Below are 21,588 nucleotides of genomic sequence, written 5' to 3'. Positions count from 1 at the left end.
CGAGAGGACAGCTGTGTTGTCTGGGGTGAAAACATGGCCTACAGAGGAGGGCTCTGTGTGCATAGGGCCAAGGTTCTCCCCAAACGGAAATTCAGAGTCAAACTAAGATTCCTCACTTTCTTTCCTCCTCTGGGGGGAACGTGGGGAGGTGTTTTCAATCTAACGCTCAGAGAAGTCCCGGTGAGCTGGCCTTTGACCTAAGAGGTGCCTTTGCTTGTTAACTGCACCTGAGATGCTTCCTACACACTGGTTGGCAGGTGTGAGGCCACCGTCAGCACAGGTTTGGGGATGCAGGTTTGGAGTTGGTTTTCTTTTCTTTTCTTTTCTTTTTTTAAAAATATTTTAATTATTTATTAGAGAGCAAGAGAGAGAGGACAAGGCAGGGAGGGGCAGAGGGAGAAGCAGACTCCCCGCTGAGGAGGGAGCCCACCCTGCAAGGCTCCATTCCAGAACCCTGGGATCAAGACCTGAGCAGAAGGCAGATGCCTAACCAATGCCCGGGGGGTGCTTGTGCTCTGCCCTCTGTGCCCTGGCTTATGGAGCACACCGGACTTTAGAGCCACACAGATCTGGCTTCTGGCCTGTTCTGTAACTTTCTGAAGCCTCGCTTTCATGGTGTGTGAAATATGTGTAGAAAGACCTCATCTCCTGTTGTGTGGCCTGAGATGTCCTGTGTGATGTTATAGGCAGAGTGATGAACTATGGCACCAGGCACCCCCCCATCCAACTTATGATGGATGCTGTCATCCTCACAACAACTATGCAAAGTGACCCTCGTGACCGTACTTTCCAGATGAGTCCACACTGCCAATTAACTTCAAAAATGTGGCTGTGACACTGGAGTATTGTCAGGATTCTGAGGGAGCATTGGGAGAGTGGGGCCACCCAGAAGTGCCCCTGCCTAGACCTCTGGTAGAGCTAATGGTGCCTGCAAAGGCTCACCGTCACCCCTCCCTGTTTTCCTCCAGAAGCAAAGTGGCCATGGATGACCTGATGGAAAACACCACTGTGCTGTCCACCCTGAGGTCTCTGAACAACTTCATTTCCCAGCGGGTGGAGGCAGGATCTGGACTGGATGCTTCCACCCCTGCCCAAGGTTCTCTGCAGATGCAGTACCAACAGAGCATGCAGGTGAGTGCCGTGTAGCGTGAAGGGGTCTCGGGTGGAACATGTGTGCCCTTGACAGTTCCTTTTCCAGTTGCAAGTAGTCCAGGTGAGTGCTCTGTGTGCGGAGGGCTCTCCAGGTAAAGAGAAAGATTGGGTGTGTCATGGTCTCTGATTTTGGGGACCCATTTGCAGATTTTGGCCTCAGTCTGCCATGATGTGGCTTTTACAGTTTTCCTATAAGAAGTCTTACTTCATTTCACTTTTTTTTCTTTTAAGTATTTATTCACGAGAGAGGCAGAGACATAGGCAGAGGGAGATGTGGGACTCGATCTCAGGACTCCGGGATCACGAACTGAGCTGAAGGCAGGCACTCAACCACTGAGCCACCCAGGAGTCCCTCATTTCACGTTCTTAGAAACGCTTACTATTGACCATGAAGGTCTCCTGGAGGACTTGAGGTTCCACAGAGTTGTAGGGTCAGTCTCATGGGGGCAGGGGTCACTGGGTCCATGTGAGGAGGAGGTGCTGTCTGCAGCCTGGCCCCTGCCACTGTGCACTGCCGCCACATCAGGCAGCAGTCCCCTGCTTGTGCAGCTGGAGCCAGTCTTTGGTAATGGCCTGTGACAGAGCCAGTGGTGTCATGTGGCCCTGGGAGCCCTGAGGAGCCCCAGGCAACATTTGGTAAGAGAAATGCTCCTGTGTTTTTATGCATTCATTTGCTGAATGTTCAAATATTTTTTGTTTTTTTAGTGGGCTGAGTTGCTCACTACCATTTTTTGGCAAAGACTTTTATTCTGAAATTGTTTTTTTAATGTTTGTGTTTTGCCTAAAGCACTTTTTTGGAAATGATGGTGGTTTTTGTTTGTTTTTGTTTTTGTTTTGTTTTTGATTCTTGCTCACTGGTAAAATAAGTTGGCAACTTTGGTCTAAAAAAGTGTTACAATTTCGTTGATGCAAATGTCCAGGAACTTTGGGCTAATTTGTCAGAACTATGGAACTTCTGAAGCCAAGTTCTCACTAAGCTAGTGATATTGAGGGCCTCCTCAGTTTGGGGGATCCCATAGTCAGACTAAGCTGATTAGAGTCTTGTAGCTGGAGGACCTGCGAGGGCCCTGACCTGGTCCTGTGGTGTGCCAGGACTTAGCGGTTTTGTGCCCTACCAAGCTACCCTCAAATGGCAGGTGAGGGAACTAAGAACTTAGAGGTCTGGAGAGTCTGGAAATTTTTGCTTAGCAGTCCTCCCCCCACCCCTCTGCCTCCCCCCCCCCTTTTTTTTTTTTTTTAATTTATTTATGATAGTCACAGAGAGAGAGAGAGAGAGAGAGGCAGAGACACAGGCAGAGGGAGAAGCAGGCTCCATGCACTGGGAGCCCAATGTGGGATTCGATCCCGGGTCTCCAGGATCGCGCCCTGGGCCAAAGGCAGGCGCCAAACCGCTGCGCCACCCAGGGATCCCCCTCTCCCCCTTTTAAAAAAGATTTTATTTATTTATTCATGAGAGACAGAGAGAGAGAGAGACAGAGACACAGGCAGAGGGAGAAGCAGGCTCCATGCAGGGAGCCCGATGTGGGTCTCGATCTTGAGACTCCGGGATCATGCCCTAGGCCGAAGGCAAGTGCCAAATAGCTGAGCTACCCAGGGATCCCCATCCCCTGCCCTTTTTTTAAGCTCTGGTTTCTGTGGGAAATTGTTTGCAGTCTGTTCTGCTACATGTCAGTGTTGATTTGATACAAACATGTTTCAGTTACTTTCCTTCAAATGCAGTTGGTGTACCAGGAAGATGTGGCCATAGATACGTTTCTCTGGGCTCCTGCTCACTGTGTGGTAGTGCCCATGGGAGCTGGGGGTTGCCGTCCTTTGGAGGGGCTGGGCCTTATCTGCAGGCAGAGACTGGGAAGGCCAGTGAGTCTGATGGAGGGTGGTTTTGGAACCCCACACTTTAACCGACGTGAACTGAAATGAGAGGAAATGTCAGAGGAGTAAACAAAGGGTGGATCTAGGCCCTCAAAGAGTGTGTGGGTGGGGTGGGGGGTAGAGAAGATGCCTTTCTTCTGGTCTGGGATTTCTCATCTGTGGTTCTGCTGACATTTTGGGCTGGATAATTCTTTGTTTTGCAGGACCACAGCCTTGTGGGATGTTAAGGGACATCCCTGGCTTCTGCCCACTAGATGCCGGTAGCAAACACATGCTACCACTCCCTCTTTTGACAGCGGTGTCTCCGGATGTCGCCAAGTCCCTGGTGGAACTGACAACCACTTGTTCTAGCCCAGTGCTTCTCAGACTTTATGCCTCTGAAACCCTGAGACTGTGTAAAAGGGCGATTCTGATTGGGCGTCTCTGGAGTGCAGCCTGAGGTTCTGCATTTCTTTTTAGTGCTTGCAAGCTGCTGTGTTGCCAGCCATTCCTGGAATAGTCAAGCTCCAGTCCGGGTGAGGACGAGGCCCTGACACAGTCAGTGGTTCTGTGAAACTGTTTCGTGGGTCTTCTGAGGGCCTTCAAGGCTTGACCCCACCTTTATGTACCTACCCTCTGTGGTAGGCAGACTTCTGAGATGGCTTGCAAATCCCTGGCCCCTGGTGGACCACACTTTCTCCCACTTAAATACCAACGAGGTTTTGTGGTAGCAGGATTTTGCCAACATAATTAAGAACTGAAATCAGTCGACCTCAAGATGGTGGGCCTGACCTCTCAGATGAGCATTTTGAACCTAGGTGGCTAGGTCAGATAGAACAATCAGCCACATAGAGCAGGAGAAGGATTCTGCATATGGGGGATTGTCCCTTGTTGGCTTTGGAGGTGGAGAGGGCCACATGGCAAGGCATGTGGGCGGGTTCTAGGAGGTGACAGCAGCGCAGGACTGACAGCATGTCCTCCAGCCATGAGAGTGTGGAAGAGGATCCTAAGGCCCAGATGAGTTTGGAGCTTGATCTCAGTGTTGATTTGAGCCTATAAGATCCTGATCAGACAACCTGTGGGTGCCTGGCCTTCTGCCCCCAGAACCTGGCCACTACTATGGGATTTTAGCTGCTAAGTTGGTGGTAATTTGCTACACAGCAATAGGAAGCTAACATGCCCCTTTTTCTCAAACAAACCTACATGCTGTCATCTTAAAGTATACTTTTCTCTTGTTAGTGTTTAGTTTTTGTTTATTGCCTCTCCTCATTTCCAACGAAGGACCCAGCATCCAGCCTTTGTCCCCAGGGCTGAGTTCGGGCCTCGTTGGGGGGTTGGTGTTCAGTGAGTGAGTGTTAGACAAGCCACTCACCTGTTTGGCACAGCTGCTGAAGGTTCTCTTTCCTTTGGGTGTGACCTGATCAGTTGGAAGAACGAGCAGAGTGGATCCGCTCCAAGTCCCAGGTTGTCCAGGTGGAGCGAGAGAAGATACAGATGGAACTGAGCCACAAGAGAGCACGAGTGGAGCTGGAGCGGGCAGCCAGCACCAGTGCCAGGCGCTATGAGGTGGGTGCAAGGAGGTGGCTCTGGCCATTAGGAGCTCTGAGGAGGGTGCAGGCAGCTGGCTCTGGCATCATGGCATTGTGCACACAGCCTGCCAGGCCATACGGCAGGTGAGCCTCCTGGCTGGGAGCCTGGGTGCTCAGCCTGTGGGGTGCTAGGGCCTGCCTTCTTAGGCCACAGATAGCAACTATGCATGATGTCCTTGAGGTGGGCAGTGTACAGGGGACAGCTGTCTGCTATGTCTGCCTAGGGAGGTGCTGGTTCTGGTGGGCCTTCCTCTGCTGAGCTGCCTGTTTTCCCTGCTACCCCCAAACCACCTGCCCTGAAGAACTGGGTTATAAATCCAGCATTTTCTTTTAAATATTTTATTTATTTATTCATCAGAGATACACAGAGAGAGGCAGAGACACAGGCAGAGGGAGAAGCAGGCTTCCTTGCAGGGAGCCTGATGTGGGACTCAATCCCAGGACCCCAGGATCATGTCCTGAACCAAAGGCAGATGCTTAACCACTCAGCCACCCAGGTGCCCCCGAGTGACAGATTTAGAAAGTCACCGGTTGTGTAAAGGTCTCAGATCCAGGCCAGACCAGTTTTGTTCACATGGTTATAGGGCCTAAGACCAAGGATTAGTCTTGGGAGTACTTCCTGTTGTCCCTGGCTTAGCCAGGGCAGGCTGTGAAAGTGCAACCCTCCATTACCTAGAGAAGGTACTAGGTTTTTACTGAGGGTGTAAATCTCTTCTTCTGCTTTATCAACAGCACTTTGCCAGGGGTTGTCAATAAGTGCTCATCATTTGCAGAAATGCTGCCAAGACTCAGGCAAAGCACTGGACCAGAAAGTCTCTTATCTGCCTACGCTTTCCCCAAGGGTGGATATCTGGCCCCATTCTTGCCTTACGTGGCATATTTGCACACTTTCTTAGTTACGTGGCATATTTGCACACTTTCTTAGTCTTGTAAGAATAGTGGATGTCTTCAAGGGTGTTATGCTAATTGGATGTATTCAACCCTGGTATGCAGGCTTCTGGCTATGGTGTGCTGTGTGGGCCTCGTAGCCCAGGAACATGGCCTGTGAGTGGGTCCCATGGCTTCAGCATTGGTTCTGGTGCTGCTCTGAGGGCTTCTTAAGGTGGGACTTTAGTTAATGTTCTGTGTCATCCTAGAGGGACAGTCCTGGAGGAATTGGTGGGAAGGGACAGGGAGAGGCCGCGGGAATCTTGCTGCTCTTGAAAGTGCCTTATTAGGGATGTGGGGATGGCACCAGGGACCATCAGATGGTCGGAGTTGTGATATTGGTGGTGCTACTGCCCTGGCTCTTGGGTATGTGGAGCTCCCATGGCATGTGGAGCTATTGGAATTTTTCTGGGCTATAGTCTGTTAAGGACAGGACCTGGCCTGGCTGCCGTAGGTCTCCAAGGTCCAGCACAGGCCATACCACCTTATAGGTGGTTAGAATACATTGGAATGGGTGGGTGGGTGAGTGGGGGGTATCATTGCACGGATGGTGGAAGTCTTTTCTTGGGGAAATTGAAGCGTGCAGGGCTGAGTTTAATCCTGGGCCTTCACTGAGCTTCGCTTTCCTCCGAGAGACCTTTCCCTTCCCACCCACAGATGTGGCTGAATGTGACCCGGAACCATCTGAGCCAGTGGCTTTCAAATTGTGAGTCTTGGACATCTGTCACGGTTTTTCAGGGACTGCCAGTTTGGCAGTTGGTGGGGATCTCAGAACCTTTTAGATGGTAAGACTTTGGTTGGTGTCTGAGATCTGGGAACCTACACGGATGGCCCGTGTCTACTTGGGACCAGCAGCCTGAATAGAGATGCTATGTCCCGCTCTGTAGTGGGCTGCCTGGGGCCCTGAGTTGTGGAAGGGTCCCCTGGCTGTTCGGAGGCCATACTTGCAGCTTGTTATCCCTGTGAGTCCCTTGAGCAGGCCGTGTTCTCTGCATTCATTCAGCTCCTCCTTGATGCTGGGCTGGAGAGTCCTGGTATAAGCACTTGCCTTGGGAATGCTGGCGAGCCTTGTAGGGAGCTTCTGCAGCTCCACTTCCCGGGAGGAGGTCAAAGGTTGGCAGCACAGGTCACTCTTCTGGGGCTGAGGGTGAGCTCGTAAGTGGCTACTAACTCCTGAGGCCCCCAGTTACATCAGAGTGAGGAGTCTCAGTCCGGTGGCTGCCTTCCTGGCATAAGACTCATGGTGGTTTTGAAGGCTTATGGGAAAGGATGTGCCTGGAGGGGCCTGGCCTCTTGCAGTGTGAGCAGGGCCTGCTGCATGGGCAGCGCCTGTGTTGGAGGGGTCCCCATCCTGAGGGAGGAGTGGGGTGGGCCTCCTGACTCCCACTCACTTTCCCCACTCCTGCAGCGCGAGGTGGACCGCAACCAGGAGCTCCTGACGCGCATTCGGCAGCTGCAGGAGCGGGAGGCTGAGGCAGAGGAGAAGATGAAGGAGCAACTGGAGCGCCACAGGATGTGTAAGCAGAGCCTGGATACTGCTGGCCAGAAGTTGCGGGAGAAGGAAGAGGGCCTGGCTGCAGCTGGTGAGGTGAGGACTGTCCCAGGAGTGGTGTTTCTCGGGGGAGAGGCGTGGGAGCACTGGAGCACCCCCACTGCATTGCCTCCTGGCCACGAATGCGCTTGATGGTGTTTGCATCGTTGTCATTCTAGTAAAGATACTCATTTTCCACTCTGTGGCCTTCAGTTCATAAATCAAACACTTTCTTAGTCTTTGTAATTAAGACTTTTAATGGTTGACTAGTCTGCATTTTGTCATTTAAAGAAATGTCTGCGTGCATCCTGGTCTGTATACATGCATACACACAAATGTGGCAGGTAGCACGTAGCTTGTTGCTTCTGTTCCTTATTCTGACACATCCACAGGAGTGGGGTTTGAGGTCGGCGGGGACAGCCATCAGACTTTTGCTACCAGGTGCTGTGTTGTCCTGGCAGCAAGGTTGAGGGCTCTGGTTTCCCTGAGACCTTACCTGTAATGGATGGTGATATCTTCTGGAAATACTTGTGGGTTTTTGTTTTTTTCCTTCCCTTTCTGAAGATGTAATTGATACCCCTGGATTTGCATTTCTTTGATTATTAGCGGGTCTGTTAGCATCTGTGAATGTCTTTGAAGCCAGTGCATAGATGAACTGTAGTCCTTACTGTCTCTACCAGTTAAAGGTTGTATAAATTTTAGAAACAGAGCCCAAACATTGACGCTGGTGGAAACTGGACTCTCCTGACCTTCTCTGTCCCTTTGGTGTGGCGGTGTGGATCACAGGTGCCTTGAGGAAAAAGATGAAGCGCTGCCCAGGGAGGGAGTAGGGCACAGGATCATTGGTATTCTGTCTCTGCGTGCTTTTCTCTACTTGATAGATCTTGGGAAGCAGGCTGCAGGTTATTTTTGCCTTGGCAATGCTGGAGAGCATGTTAAGGTTGTTACTACATCTGTCTTCTGATATGGATGTTGGCAGGAGAGGAACCGTGATCGGCCTCAAGACAAGTCCCTGTGTCGCCATTGGCTTGCCTAGGCCACGTTCTGTGGCTTGCGTTTGGGAGGCTGGTGTGGGGCCTGTGGGGGAGAGCAGGGCCTATGTTCTCTGGTCAGTGAAGAATGAGGTGGTAGGAGACCCTTGCCACACACATTGCAAAGAGGACAAGGAAGGGGCCAAGGGTGGGAAGGTGGTGGCCAGCTGGGATGGAGGATCCTGAATTCTGTTTTTGTTACTTTGTACTTCCTTGGAGAAGCCTTCTCTCTGTGACTATCAGTAGGTGTCACTGCCCCTGAGCTCGCTCTCACCACAATGCCTGGGTCATGTGCTCAGTGCTGGGAAGTCCTGCTGTTGATTGCCCAGCTTCCCCACAGCCGTGTCCGTGTCCTGTGTGCGGCCAGCCATGTGACCCTGTGTCCTGCACAGAGCCTGGTGTCCAGTGTGCATTAATTAGAATCTGGAATCAGGAAGACTTGTCTTCCTTTTTTTTTTGAAGGTTGTCTTCCTAATTAATGTGTGTTTTAGTACCTTCATTCTCCTGTGATGCCCAGGTTGATAGGCACCCTAGTAACAGAGCAGACTGTGCAGATGGTTGGAGTATGGGTTGTAGATGGCCTGTGTCTGCCTCCCCTGGGGAATGTCGGGTAGCAGCATCGATCCATTGATGTGGGTCCTGGGTTGGCGTGGGCTTTTGGACCAGGTGAGAGTGTGTCAGGTCTCCTTGTTGGCAGGGGGTGCCCTGGCACTGCTGGTGTCCCTCACTGTGGGGAGTTTGCTGGACTGGGTCCCTGTCCACTGTTCCAGGAGGTTAATTGACAGTGATGTTTATGAGTGGGCTTCCCTGTTGACTTGACTGGGAAAGCCACAGAGGGAGAGCAGTCACCAGATGGTCAGTAGGAAGTCACCTGGTGAAGGTGCAGTCTGATGGAAAGGCAGCAGGTTTGCCCCTGAAAGTCCTGAGGCTCTGCCGCGGGCCAGCCTTCCCAGCTCCTGCTTTCTGCTCCCACTGCTTCTGGCTGAGGGCACTAGGTCTGCATGGCATTCCTGTGGCTCCTTTATTCTAGGGGGCTCCTGTAGCATCATTCTGAAGATGGCTTCAGTCCACCATTTGACTGTGTCACAGGGACCTGGCTGTGGTTCACAGGGAGTGTTTTAGCTGGGACAGTGGCATGTGGGGGCCCATTCAGGTGGAGAGACCAGGACAGGCATGGAGAGAGAGCCACACAAGCACACTGGGCATAAGCAAGGATCCCAAGTGACAGATGTCATGGGGCTCAGCCTCTCTTGGTAGGCAGCTTGTCACCATGACCTAGTCTCTTGAGGAAAATGTGAGGCAGGCCGCAGGTTGGAGTACCCTGGGGTTGGGTTGGGGGGCGGTATCTCTTCTTCCCAGGTCCTGCGTCCTAAAGGAGAAGATGGCTTGGTCCCTGCCCATGGGAGGGAAGTGGGAGGGACAGCCTCTTTCAGGGGCATTTGTCTGTGTATTTCTGGGTCAGGAGCGCCCCCTCTGTGGGTGGGCCACATACTGTAAGCAGCTGTGGCCTACTCCGCTCTGCTTTCAGACCATCAATGCACTGAAGGGGAGGGTTTCGGAGCTGCAGTGGAGTGTGATGAACCAGGAGATGCAGGTGAAGAGCCTGGAGTCTGAGAAGCAGGAGCTCAAGGAGCAACTGGCCTTGCAGCACAAGTGAGTGGGTGTGCTGGGGTGGGGCCCTGCCCTTCACCAGATGGCCTGCCCACCAGTCGCCCCAGGTCCGGTCAGCCCAGCCTACTGGGGCCCGTGTTGAACCACGCATCCAGCTGTTACTAGTGTGGAAGACCGTGAACAGAAAGGCCCAGGCTCATCATCATGTGCTCTCTGTGGTCTAAACACCCAGCGACCATGTGTGCCATATGTGCTGAGCCCCAAGGACCTACAAGTGCCCTTTAGATCTGTCCTCCCCGTCCATAGCCAGTTGGTGGCAGACACAGGGGCCACTGAAGCAAGGCTGATAAATGTTTTAAGTGTTCTGAGAACAACAGTGGGGAGCAGTCATTTCTTCCCTTCCCGGGGGGCTGGGATTGCCTGCTCGAAGAGCTTTCCGAGAAGCCAGGCTTTAAAGGCTGTGTGGGGCCACCCCTGGGGCAAGTGAGGTGTGGGTCAGAGCCGTGATCAGACAGGGATTGTGTTCTGAGCAGGCATGGGACTCCGAAAGGTCGGAGGGCGGAATTCTCTCCCTGTTGTCTAGGCCTTTACCTTCATAGATGTTGTCCTAGGAGAGGGTTGGCAGTGTGTGGGGGCCCAATCATGGGAGGGTCCTTGCCTGTGGCTGTGCCAGGGGTGCACAGTAGAGGAAAGGGAAGACAGCTGTGGGTGCTGGGACTAGACAGGGCCTTGCAGATGGTGTGAGCTGGGCACCTGCCTTGACCCAAGGAGACTGAGGCCACAGTGCCCTGTGACCTGGGGGTCCACGCTGGAGAGCCTCTAGGGTGAAGGCAGCTGCTGGCTTTACCCCTGCCTGTTTGTGCATATTATGTGCTTTTCTTGATAGGAAATGTCAGGAGGCTAATCAGAAGGTTCAGGAGCTCCAGGCCATCCAAGAAGCAAGGGCTGACCAGGAACAGAGGATCAGGGTGAGTTACTCCCATCTCCGACACAGGCTCAGTGCGTGAGACCAAGACCAATCAGTCACTCATCAAACATTAACATGGCCCAGCTCTGTGCCAGCTACAGGGGTAAGCAGCAGGGACAGGGCAACATGGGACACAGATAACATCATTGCACTTCGAGTCTGGGGAAAAAAAGCAGACACTACGCCATGTAGGCAAGCAAACTCTGGGAGATGGGCCAGGAGGCTGAGCAGGAGTGAGGTGCCAGAGCCGGCAGCACCGCAGCTGAAGAATAGCACTTTGAAGAGCAGAGGAGGGAGCCAGGAGGACGTTCAAGGAAGCAAAGTTGGGGCAGGGGGTGTGCAGCAGCCCCAGGTCACTCAGGCAGGGTTATGGAGCCCGAAGTCCCCCTACAGGCAATACCCCCACCTCCAGAAGCCTAGTTCATCCTCTTCACCAGCCTCATGAGCATGTAGAGCTATCACGAGTTTGCTTTCTGCTCTCGTCCGTGCGGTGTCCCCAGCACCATGCATTGAGCGTGTTTGGTGACTTGTTACTGATGGATACCAGCTGTCCCCATTGTGTCTCAAGGAGACTGCGGATCGTAAAGAAAAGGCTGTTGTCAACATGGGAAAGGCTCACTTGTTAAACGGGGGCTAGTGTGGCAAGAGTGGGTCTAGCAGGGGAGGAGTGGTGTGTTTTATTATGTTTATTCAGGGAGCCTTGGCTGCCTGTCCCTGGACAGGCATGTGTTAGGGCCCTGCCCCCGAGGGCAGTGCAGCATGGAGGTGTGACTCCAGCCTGTAGTGCCACATTGGGGTCCCCCTGGAAGTGAACATGAGGGTGTGGGACAGAAGCACACCTGGTGCAGCCAGGGCAGGTGTTTTGGAGGGGGACTTGACCACAGCGGTTGACTTTGTTTTCTCTGTCCCTGGCCTCACTTAGGATTTGGAGCAGAAGCTGTCCCTGCAGGAACAGGATGCTTCGGTCGTTAAGAATATGAAATCTGAGCTGATGCGGCTGCCCAAGATGGAGAGGGAGCTGAAGCAGCTGCGGGAGGAGAGCGCCTACCTGCGGTGAGTTGGCGCAGGGCAGGGTGGGCTGGTGGGCCAGAGACAGGGCTGGCGGGTGCGGGGTGGCACTAGGCTGTGCTCCTAGGTCTGGGGCACTTGGCTGTTTGAGGGACTTTGTTTCTGGTCCCACCAGGGAGATGCGAGAGACCAATGGGCTGCTCAGGGAGGAGCTGGAGGGGCTGCGACGGCGGCTGGGGCGCCAGGAGAAGATGCAGGAGAGTCTGGTCGTCTTGGAGCTGGAGAAGGAGGTGGGGCCCGGGGCAGTGGGGTGTTCCCTGGGGGTGGGACCCTGGGTGTTTGATATTCCAGTTGCCCTCCTGAAATGTGGAAGGACTGGGCTGGTGTGGTGGGCTGAATGGTGGTCTCAGAACTGCCTGGCCTCCTGTGTAGGTGTTCATGAGCTGGCCTGTGGCTGGGAGACTGCTGGGTGAGCTCAGTGGGCCAGTGGTCATGAATCCTCTCATGGGGTGGGGGATGTGGAGAGAGTCAAAGAGATGTCATGTTGGGGAGGACCCAACCCCCTGTTGCTGGGGTGTGGGAGACGAAGGAGGGTTGCCAGCTAGGGAGTGAGGGCCTCTAGAAGCTGGAGAGGGCTGGAACTGGGTTCTTCCCAAGAGCCTCCAGGAGGAGCTGTAAGAGTGCGTGTTGTATTGTTTCCATCGGGTGGCGGAAAACGGGGAAACTGATACAGATAGTGAGTCAGAGAGGAGGCGGTGTTGGACACCTGACACAAACCTTTTTCCCTCCCGCAGACGTGAGCAGATGTCTGGGCTCTGTTTCCTCTGCTTGTGTCTGTTGTTGGGACTCACAGTGGCATTTTGTGGGCTGATGTTGTAGAGCTGGCCATAGTATGTTGTGCTGAAAGCATCCCGCTTCTCCCTGGGGCACACAAGAGGGTGCAGAAGCTCTGTCTTGCTCAGTGCACACGGGTTATACCAGCACTTAGCTTCCTGGCCTTTGGGCCTGCGTCTTGCCGTCTTTCTGTGCTGCCTCCTGGGTTGTCCTGCTGCCTTACCTATAAGCCATGTGGCCCTCTGTTGTTTCCTAGGTGGTGGGAGTGTGCTGCTAGCTGCCCCGCACTTGGCCATGCTGGTGGCTTGTGACCTCATGGGGTGGGAGCTGAGCTCTAGGATACTGGCTTACATCTGAACTTACTCCAAGGACACAGCTCCAGACTGAGCAGCTTTTCTTCTGTACAGTTCTGAAATTGGTTAGGATTCTGTCTCCAGAGTCACACGGCCTCATGTGAAATCCTGCCATGGTTGCTTGCTGGCTTTGTGACCCAGGGCAAGTTATTTAACCTCTCTGTCTGGCTGTATAACGGTGTGTGCCTTGCAGGATGGTGAGGGCTCAACGAATTTATGTCAAGTGCTTAAACGGTGCCTGGCACTTGGTAGATGGTCACTAAGCATTGGCTGTATTGACAGTTGCTAATGAGCTTGGCCCTGGCCCATGATAGGGCCACTTGAGTAACTGAGTGAATGCAGGGATGCCAGCATGGTGCTTGGCCTGGGTGGAGGTAAGGGAAGGCCAAACAGAGGCACATGATCCTTGCCCTCACATTGCTTACATTCTAGAAGATTGGTGGGGACTCTAACATGGGATGTGGGTCAGCGTGGGAGAGCATGTTAAATGCAAGGTCAGGCAGCTCCGTACATAGTGCCAGGTGAGGGATGTCCTCACCTGCCAGGTGGGGGATGTCCCCACCTTTTCTTTTTGTACCTGTGGGGCCCTGGGCCCTAGTTGGCCACAGCAGCTGGGGTCAGTTGGGCTGTAGGGCTCTTCCCTGGGGCCTGGCATCCTTTGGAGCTCCTGGAATGTGAGAGAGGCAGGGGGTTCTTATGGTTTCAATACCAAGGTCTGCCCTGGGGCAGAGGCTATTTTAATGGGACCATGTGTGAGGCTGTTTGCCACTCTGTCTCCACTTCACGATGTTTTAACTGTTGAGACTCTTACCTGACTCCGTGGGACCAGGAAGAAATGAGGCAGTGAACATGTTTGTAGTGGGAGTAAGCTATCTGCTCCGGAGCAGACTTGGAGCATTTCGGTGTTTAGCTCAGAGATAAGAGCAGGCTTTTCTGAGGGATCAGGGAGACTTAACATCCTCCTCATTGCTTCAGCTTTGTGTGAGCCTCTCTGGTATGGGAATGGAGGTGGTGGTGTGCAGAGGGCAGCCAGTGGTCGTAGAGGCCTTGGAAGGGAGATGCTGCGGTTGCGGTGCTCTTAGTGTTCACCTCCTTGTCTTTGCAGAGGCTGTTGGCAAAGCTGCAGAGCTGGGAGCAACTGGAGCAGAGCACGGGCTTGAGCATCAGGTAGGCAGAGGGTGCCAGTGCCTTGGGGTGCCTGGGGGCGGCCGGGGGTGGGGGGGAGCTCCTACTGCTGCCTCTCAGGTCAGAGGAGGCACTTTGACCGCGGGAGGGAAGGGACCTAAGTGACTGTCCCTGCCGAAGTCTTAACAAGTCCTTCATTTAAGGTCAGCTAGCAGCGTGCTGGCAGGGATTTGCTTGCCCTGCGTCCTGCGGCTTTGGGAAAGGACTTCTTTTTGTATACTGAGGGAGACAATGCCTTTGGGGCAGCCCTAGGCAAATACAGACAGTGGAGATGAGCTGGGTTTTCAGGGAGAAAGGGAAAATGCCATAGTGCAGGACTATGGTGGCTGTCAGGAACCGACAGCAGCCTCAGTTCTCTGAGGGATAGGATGGGCAGGGCAGGCCTCTGTCCACTGCTCCCTGCCCCCAGCCCCACACCTTCTGCCGCCTGTCCTTCGGAGGACCGCTGCTGCCTGTCCCTTGGTCCCCAGGGCTCTGGGCCCCACTGCAGGCTGACTGCCCCACAGCTTTGTCATCATCTGGTTGTTCCAGTCTGGGTGAGGGGTGCTATGAGATCCATCATTCTGGATTAGTCTTTGGAATTGCAGTGTCTAAGAGCTTTTTGTGTTGTCTGTATGTGTGACTTTGAGACTGTAGCTCCTTGGTTGTCTTTCCTGCTGCTCTTGGAAACTGGGCCAAGATTGAGAACCTTCCTTAAAGAGCTGCCCTGTAATTACACTGCCCAACTGCTGGTTCTGGAAGCTGCAGCAGTTCCGATCAGCATTATTGACTCCACTGTCCATCCCTTGAAAATGCCCCCTCATCGTCTCTTTGCCTGGCTGAGTCACAGGACAGACGAGGCTACTGTTTGCTCTTGAACTGCACCTGCGGGACCCAAACTCGTGTAGGGCTGGCCCAGCAGGGCCTGAATGGTTTGTGCTTCTTCCTGCTCTCTGGGCTTATTAACTCACTGGAAAGCCTCCCTCCTGCTCCCAAGGAGGCTCGTCGGAAGAGAAACCTTCGTGACTTCTTTCTTGTGCTGGAGATCAGAGGCCAACTCATGCTCAGTCAGACCGGCTGCCGGCGTGTCTGAATGCCCAGCGTGTGCCACAGAGCACTCAACATCAGTCAACCCCAGGGCTGCTGCACAGCTGGCAGCCATCTCTGGGCTGGATTGAAAGTGCAGCGGCTACTCCAGCCCTTTGGTCTCCCTTCCAAACCAGGGACCTTCCTGAGTATAGGCTGGTGTGCGAGGAGCAGAGAGCTGTATGGGCCAGCTGCCAGTTGGGGTGGGGCATCTGCCTACTTAGCTACTTGTGTGTGCTGTATGTTCACGTGGTGGCCAGGCCCTGATGAGGGAGAGGAAGGGGTGGTGGGAGGGCTGTTGATTGAGGGCTGCTAGTGCCCACCAGCAGCTTGGGGTCAGGCAGGAGAGAAGGGCATGGGTCTGTGGTTGGGTAGTGGACTGTCGCTGGTGTCTCTGCTGGCTGCTGGCAAGTGTGCCCCTCCTCAAGTCTGTGCCTGGGTCTGGGCCAGTTTTCTCATTGCTGGGAATGCAGTGCGTGCCTCACTATTTGTGTGGAGATTAACACAGTCACACGCTGCAGAGGTTGCCTCACACAGTGCGGAGTGGTGCTTGTGTCCCTTCTGGAAGCTTCTAGGGAAGCAGGTGGAGCATCCTTGTGTCCTTGTCTCCTGGTACCCCTCGGTGAGGGGCTCCTGTAGGGGAGATTTTCTTCCATGTGCTTTGTGGTCACCCTGTCCCTGGTCCTTTCTGGAGACACCTTGGAAACCCCAGCTCCTCTTCTTTACCCTCCCTATCCAGGTGGGGTGCATGGGAAGGCTTCACCTCTGGTGACTCTGCCCCACTGAAGTGAGTATGTGTGTCGTGTAACAGTTGCTGGGTCACAGACTTGTGTGTTGCCCATTGTCAGAGCTGTGGGGAGAGTTAGGTATAATGCAGACTCACCAGGCCCAGTGGGTCAGCCTGTCCGGGCACTGGACTTGAGTCTTACATGACCCTGAATGCCCTGAGGAGGAGTTTGGTTCTCCCTTTTTTGCCAGGTTTTGGGCAGTTAGGGATTTCTGAGCAGGGAGAGTGACTTTTCAGAGTCCACATTTGGTGAAATTGAATATGGGGTGGGAAATGGACAGAGAGAAATAGGGCACAGGGATAAGTTGGGGTCCCTGCAAGAGGGATGTGGGAAGGAAGGGTAAGCACTGGTCAGGAGCTCTGAGACTGCTGTCTGGGTGGCTGGAGGGGGATCTGCCTAGAGTGGGTCTAGGATGAATGCCCTTCGTCACCTTTGCTATGTTCAATGCAGCTGGGGACCAGAGGACTGGCTCAGAGTGAGCTGAACCAGCTGTGGCTAGGTATGGTTAGGTTTGTGTGTGGCCCCTGCTTGGTTCTAACATGTTGGGGTGGGGGGATCTTGTGCCTTATCTTCCATCTCTTTTTGTGGAAGGACTTTGGTTTCTCCTTGTGAAAACATATTTGTGTGGGGTGTCTGCTAGTTCAGGGGCCTGTTCCCTCAAAGCATAGTCGGCCAGCCCTGGGAGATGGGTTGGAGTCCAGCACTTGCCCTGGAAGTGTAGGGGCTGGAGGGGCAGAGAGGGCCTTTTGACCTGGTGGACTTGAGTATATTGGCCTTTAAGCCAAGGCATTGTTGTCACTTTGGGACAGAAGGCACTCACTTGGCATGTATCCTGACCCCCAGCCCTGACCCTTGTCTCGTGTCTCCTGGGCTTTGAGGGCTGCCGCCGCTAGGTGGCACTCCCTCCCCCATGATCCTGATCCCTGCACCTGGAGAGCTTCTGGGTCTTTTTGGATTTGTGGTCCCAGACCTGCTCCCTGCAGCTCTTCCTGGTCCTCTGCCACTCTGCTGGGACTCGCATGCTATGGCCAGGACCCAGAGGGGCAGGGCTGTGAGGGGTCTGTGTCCTTATAGTCCTGTGCACCTGTGGGTGGCTGGCCAGACCCTGTTGACTATCTCACATCTATTCTGTTCTTGACCAACCTCTTGATGATCCTTAAGTGCTTGATGTCTGTGAGCTTCTAGTGTTTTAGACCAGAAGTTCTCTGCATAGGCTGTCTTCTTTGTGCAGGACTGTGACTTTTTGCAGATTCTCAGAGGGCCCTGTAGCCTTGCAGAGTTTGGGAACAGAGATCAGGTCTAACACCTAGAAAAATCAAAACCCCCTGGAGTTCATGTGGCATGACTGTTGTCACCCTTCTCCCAGTTTGAGATTTCTCATGCCCAGAGGAGCCCAGAGGTATCTGGAAAGTTGGGTAGGTGAGTTGGCCAGGGCGAGTCAAGCAGTATAAACCAGTACGGAAGCCCCTGCCCGTGTCCTCACCTGCCAGGGAGGCTTGTCCACCCGGATGTTGCTGGACACCTGTCTCCAGCATGCAGTCATGTGGGTTGGAGGCAGGTGGGCCTAGGGACTGGGTGGGAAGGAGTGCTGTGCTGTGTTGGGTGGGGTGCTGTGCACCCAGGGGATGCAGCAGTGGGGAGGAGGGTGGGTGGGTGTGATGCTTGCATGTCCTCATCCCAGGGCTTTGAAAGCCAAGGGAGGGATTCAGCAGTAGCACAGAAAGTGCCTGTGTGCAGAGAGCCTTGTCCTGGGAGTGGGGCCTGGTGGGGCAGGATCTGAAGGTGCTGAAAGTGGACACCAGGAGACACTCTCTGTGTCTGTGTCTGCCTGGATGAGACGTCTGGGGCATTGGAGAAGGACAAACAGGCAGTAGGGAAGATGTAGCAGAAGGGAGCCCCTGCATCAACATAACACTTCCCTTCAGAGCACTGATTAGTGTGACTCACTGTTTTAATAGATTATAGGGGAAAACATGTGATCATCTCAATAGATGCAGAAGCATTTGTGAAAGCTCCACACCCATGCATGTTTAAAACCTCTGAGCAAAGTAGGAGTGGAAGGGGTCTCCCAGGCAGCACCTGCCTATCATGCAGCTCATGTGCCCTCTCCCCGCTCTGTGTCTGTGTGGGCCAGAGCAGAGGTGGGAAAGAGGAAGAAAGGCACGCAGCTGGATGGGATGAAGTAAAGCTGCCTCTGCTTGGAGACAACCAATCATCCATATAGGAAATCTCAAGGAACCTGTAAAGAACCATTGGAATTGGGAAGTCTAACAGGCTCACAGTTACAAGGACAACACACAAAGGTGGACTGAATTTCTGTGCACTGGCAGCCAACAATTGGAAGTACATGCCACTGAGAGGAGCATCATCAACTTGAAATACTTGAAGATAAATTAAACAAAAATCTGTTTGCTGTAGAGTTTAAGTTCTTTCTGAGAGCAATACTGTGCTTGTGGATTAGTGGAGTTTGTGTTGTTGAAGGGCCAGTTTGCTAAAATTGCTCCATATATCTAGTGCAATCTTAGGCAAAGTCCCAGCAGGCTTTTTTGGTAGAACCCAATAGACTGATTCTAAAATTTCTATAGACTTGTTCTTGAAAAAAAACCTGGGGCTTATAGTGCTTGATTTCAAGATGCACTATAAACTGTATCATCAAGGCAGTATGGTAGTTGGCACAAGGATAGACTTGTGCATCAACGGAAAAGGCTAGAAAGTCAGGAATAATCCAAGAGTGTATAGAGTCTGTTGGTTTCCATTGAGGGTGACAAGATAATTCAGTGGGAGAGAGTCAGTCTTCCACTACTGGTGCTGATGCAGTGGGATGTCTGTACGGTCCGGTGCAGATTCTCGTCTTTTACTGTCCCAGCATTAAACCAGTGGGGGCATGCACCTGCCTGGGGTGAAAAACCAAGACTTCTGGAAGCTTAGTACACAAAAGCGTGAACCAAAGATGAAAAAAATCAATCGGTAACTTAGAGTTTCCCAAAATGAAAAAATACCTTTGCTCTTGAAAAGACACAATTTAGACAAAGAAGAGGCAAATCCTGGGCTAGGAGAAAATATTTGCAACGCATACATAGGCCCGATGGAAGATTCGTATCCAGGATTTTTAAAGAATTCTTCTAAGTGAATAAGATGACGACCGGAATTTAAAACCTGAGCAGAAGACGTTGAACAGAAGACTTTACAGAAGAGGGTCCTCAGATGGGAATAGGGATGTGGCAGCACTCGGCATCAGTATCCTTCAGGGTGTAGGGGAAGGTCATGCTGAGATGCTGCAGCTGGGACCGGAGGCCGTCTGCACCAGGTGTCATGGCAGTGGGAGCTGCACGTGTTGGCTGCAGGGCTGGGGGTAGGGCAGCTTCCCGTGTGTTCAAGATGGGACCCAGCAGTTGCATCCTGGGTTCTTACCCAAGAGAAATGAAAATGTGACCTTACAAAGACCTATCTCTAAGTATTCCCAGCGGCCTGATTCCTATCAGCTGAAATGTGGAGACAATGGGCATGTCCACCCTCGGGGGTGCGGATTCATGGAGTGTGGTGTGTCCATGGGGCAGGCCAGACTGCTATGTGCACACGTGAGTCCTGCTGATGCCAGATGCTTGGAGGCCATGCCGTGTGATGTTCTTTATTTGGAATTTTAACAGAGGCAAAACTGATTGTAGTGGCCCACAGAAGAGTGGCTCCTTACATCTTGGCCTGGGACCTGACTGAAGCGAGATGGGCCATGATGGTGTGCCCGAGGTCTCCTGTGCTTGGCCGTTATGGCAGCCACTCTGGTGTGCACATGGTCAGATGTGCATAGATGTGTATCCCACCTGTGTGAAGCTGATCCGGGGATGATGGGAGGCTGCGGAGCAGGTGCAGAGGCGTGCTTTAGAAAGCTGTGGTTTGGGATGGCACCATCCCCTGAGCTCCTCAGGCCCCCCCATCGCCCTTGCCCTGCCCTCATTGCCCTTGCACTGCCTGGTCCACCTCACATGGTACTCTTGTTGTAACTAGGGTGCTATTCTCAGAGAAGGGGGCTCAGGGCTACCCCAAGGGTGGGCACCTGGCCCTCCTCCCCCATCTGGGTACTGCCTGGTACATTCTCAAGTGGCAGGCTCTGTATGTGCCCTTCCTGACTCGGCGCTCATCCATGTTCTTTGCATCTCGTTGCATGAGTTCTACTGGTCCTTCTGCACCAGCACAGAGCACTCAACCAAATTGAAGGGCTGCACAGTAGCCTGTAAAGTGGATGAGCTCTGAGTGACCTCAGGTCCCTGTTGATGCACACTTGGGTTGCTTCCAGTGTAAGCAGTGCCTTACTAATTGGACAAATTTTTAGAAGGTGGTTTTTTGTCTCAAATGACAGACATTTTGAAATCGAGAGATGGTGATAAATTGCCCTCCAGAAAGGTTCTTTATATTTCCATTCTGGCATACAAGTGGCATCACTTAGTTTGGGCAGAATGCTTTCCAAGTGTCAGCAGAGAGTCACAGTGGAGCTGCAGCGCAGTGAGGAGGGCAGGAACCCCTAGTAGGTTGGCTTTTAAAAAGTGTGGTTAGCATGGGGTGCCTGGGTGGCTCAGCGGTAGAGCGTCTGCCTTTGGCCCAGGGCGTGATCCTGGGGTTCCGGGATTGAGTCCCACATCGGGCTCCCTGCATGGAGCCTGCTTCTCTTTCTGCTTCTGTCTCTGCCTCTTTCTTTCCGTGTCTCTCATGAATAAATAAGTAAAAAAAAAAAGAAAAGCGTGATTAGCAGTTCCCACTGAGGAAGCCCAAGGCCCTCATTCTCTGGAGGAAATAGTTTGCCAATGGCAGGTGCGTCCCTGGGCTTTGGCTCCTTCCCCGTCCCTTTGTGCCTGAACCTGGTCTGGTTTTGGTCCTGCTGGGAGGGCTTAGTGTTTGTCAGGAAGTGTGCAGGTTTGACAGTGCCAGGGGAAAGACTGAGAGGTCTTGCTGGCTCTGAAGCCTGGTGGCTGTGCCCCCAAAACTGCTGACCTGTCACCTGCAGTGAGCATGGGAACCAGGTGCTGACCAGGATGCTTCTCAGCAGCATTTGTCGGCTGGACAGGTGACAGGTCTTGGGGACCAGTGTCCCCTGATGTGTGAAGCCACTTAGGATGATAGTGAGGCTGAGTGCATGATTCCTTCTGCGAGAGGATCTCATTAACCAGCCCAGACACTTTTATGGCCGTACCTACTCTGTCCACCACCTCTGATCACCTGGGTGTTGGGACTATCCATATACGAGGCGCTGCTGATGCTTGGGAGGGTGGCCGAGCTATCAGGCATCTTGGTGGGGTCTATTTCATTTAGTTTTGGTTTGGCTTCCTCTGGGGTTCCGGAGCGGGAGGGAAGGCAGAGCCTTCCCCTTCTGGGTGCTTGTAGGTATGGCCCTTCTGGGCATCTCATGTGCTAGTGCCTCAGTGGCCTCAGCCGTGAACCTTTACATTGTGCTTTCACTCATTCATCTGTCTACTGAGAGCCATTTCTTGGAGCCTCCGCCCTGGAGAGGCGCTTGTGCCCCCATGCTGTACTGGGTTCCAGGTCAGTCTGGTGGCCCGCAGAGGTGTATGGGCAGTGTCTGGAGACCTCAGAGCCCATCACAGCCCTGAGCTTTCCTGTAGAGGCCAACAGTGGAAGCAGGTGCTCCCGGGGTTTACTCTTGACCGGGAGTAGCAGCTCATTCTTCTGGTGGCTGAGCCCTCAGCTTC

At 53.2% G+C, this 21,588-nt stretch overlaps 1 protein-coding gene across 5 annotated transcripts in view; it reads left to right on the top strand.

Moving 5' to 3' along the window:
• The window catches only part of MAD1L1 (mitotic arrest deficient 1 like 1), a 353,832-nt gene that overhangs the window by 963 nt on the left and 331,281 nt on the right, over window positions 1-21,588 (top strand). For 4 of the 5 annotated variants that reach the window (XM_072836729.1, XM_072836726.1, XM_072836728.1 and 1 more), the window contains 8 exons: window positions 969-1,131; window positions 4,426-4,566; window positions 6,925-7,104; window positions 9,607-9,731; window positions 10,576-10,657; window positions 11,579-11,709; window positions 11,840-11,954; window positions 13,957-14,018. In XM_072836729.1, coding sequence (XP_072692830.1) covers window positions 982-1,131; window positions 4,426-4,566; window positions 6,925-7,104; window positions 9,607-9,731; window positions 10,576-10,657; window positions 11,579-11,709; window positions 11,840-11,954; window positions 13,957-14,018 — 986 coding nt within the window. In that variant the 5' untranslated portion in view covers window positions 969-981. Of the gene's footprint in view, window positions 1-968; window positions 1,132-4,425; window positions 4,567-6,924; window positions 7,105-9,606; window positions 9,732-10,575; window positions 10,658-11,578; window positions 11,710-11,839; window positions 11,955-13,956; window positions 14,019-21,588 lie in introns of those variants that run through there. The other variant, XM_072836727.1, reaches the window with a different exon arrangement.

This window comes from Canis lupus, chromosome 8 (assembly GCF_048164855.1).
Source record: "Canis lupus baileyi chromosome 8, mCanLup2.hap1, whole genome shotgun sequence".
NCBI classification, from domain to species: Eukaryota; Metazoa; Chordata; class Mammalia; order Carnivora; family Canidae; genus Canis; species Canis lupus.
The sequence above is the reverse complement of the archived record's forward strand: the minus strand, read 5'-3'. Positions and strand labels throughout refer to the sequence as shown.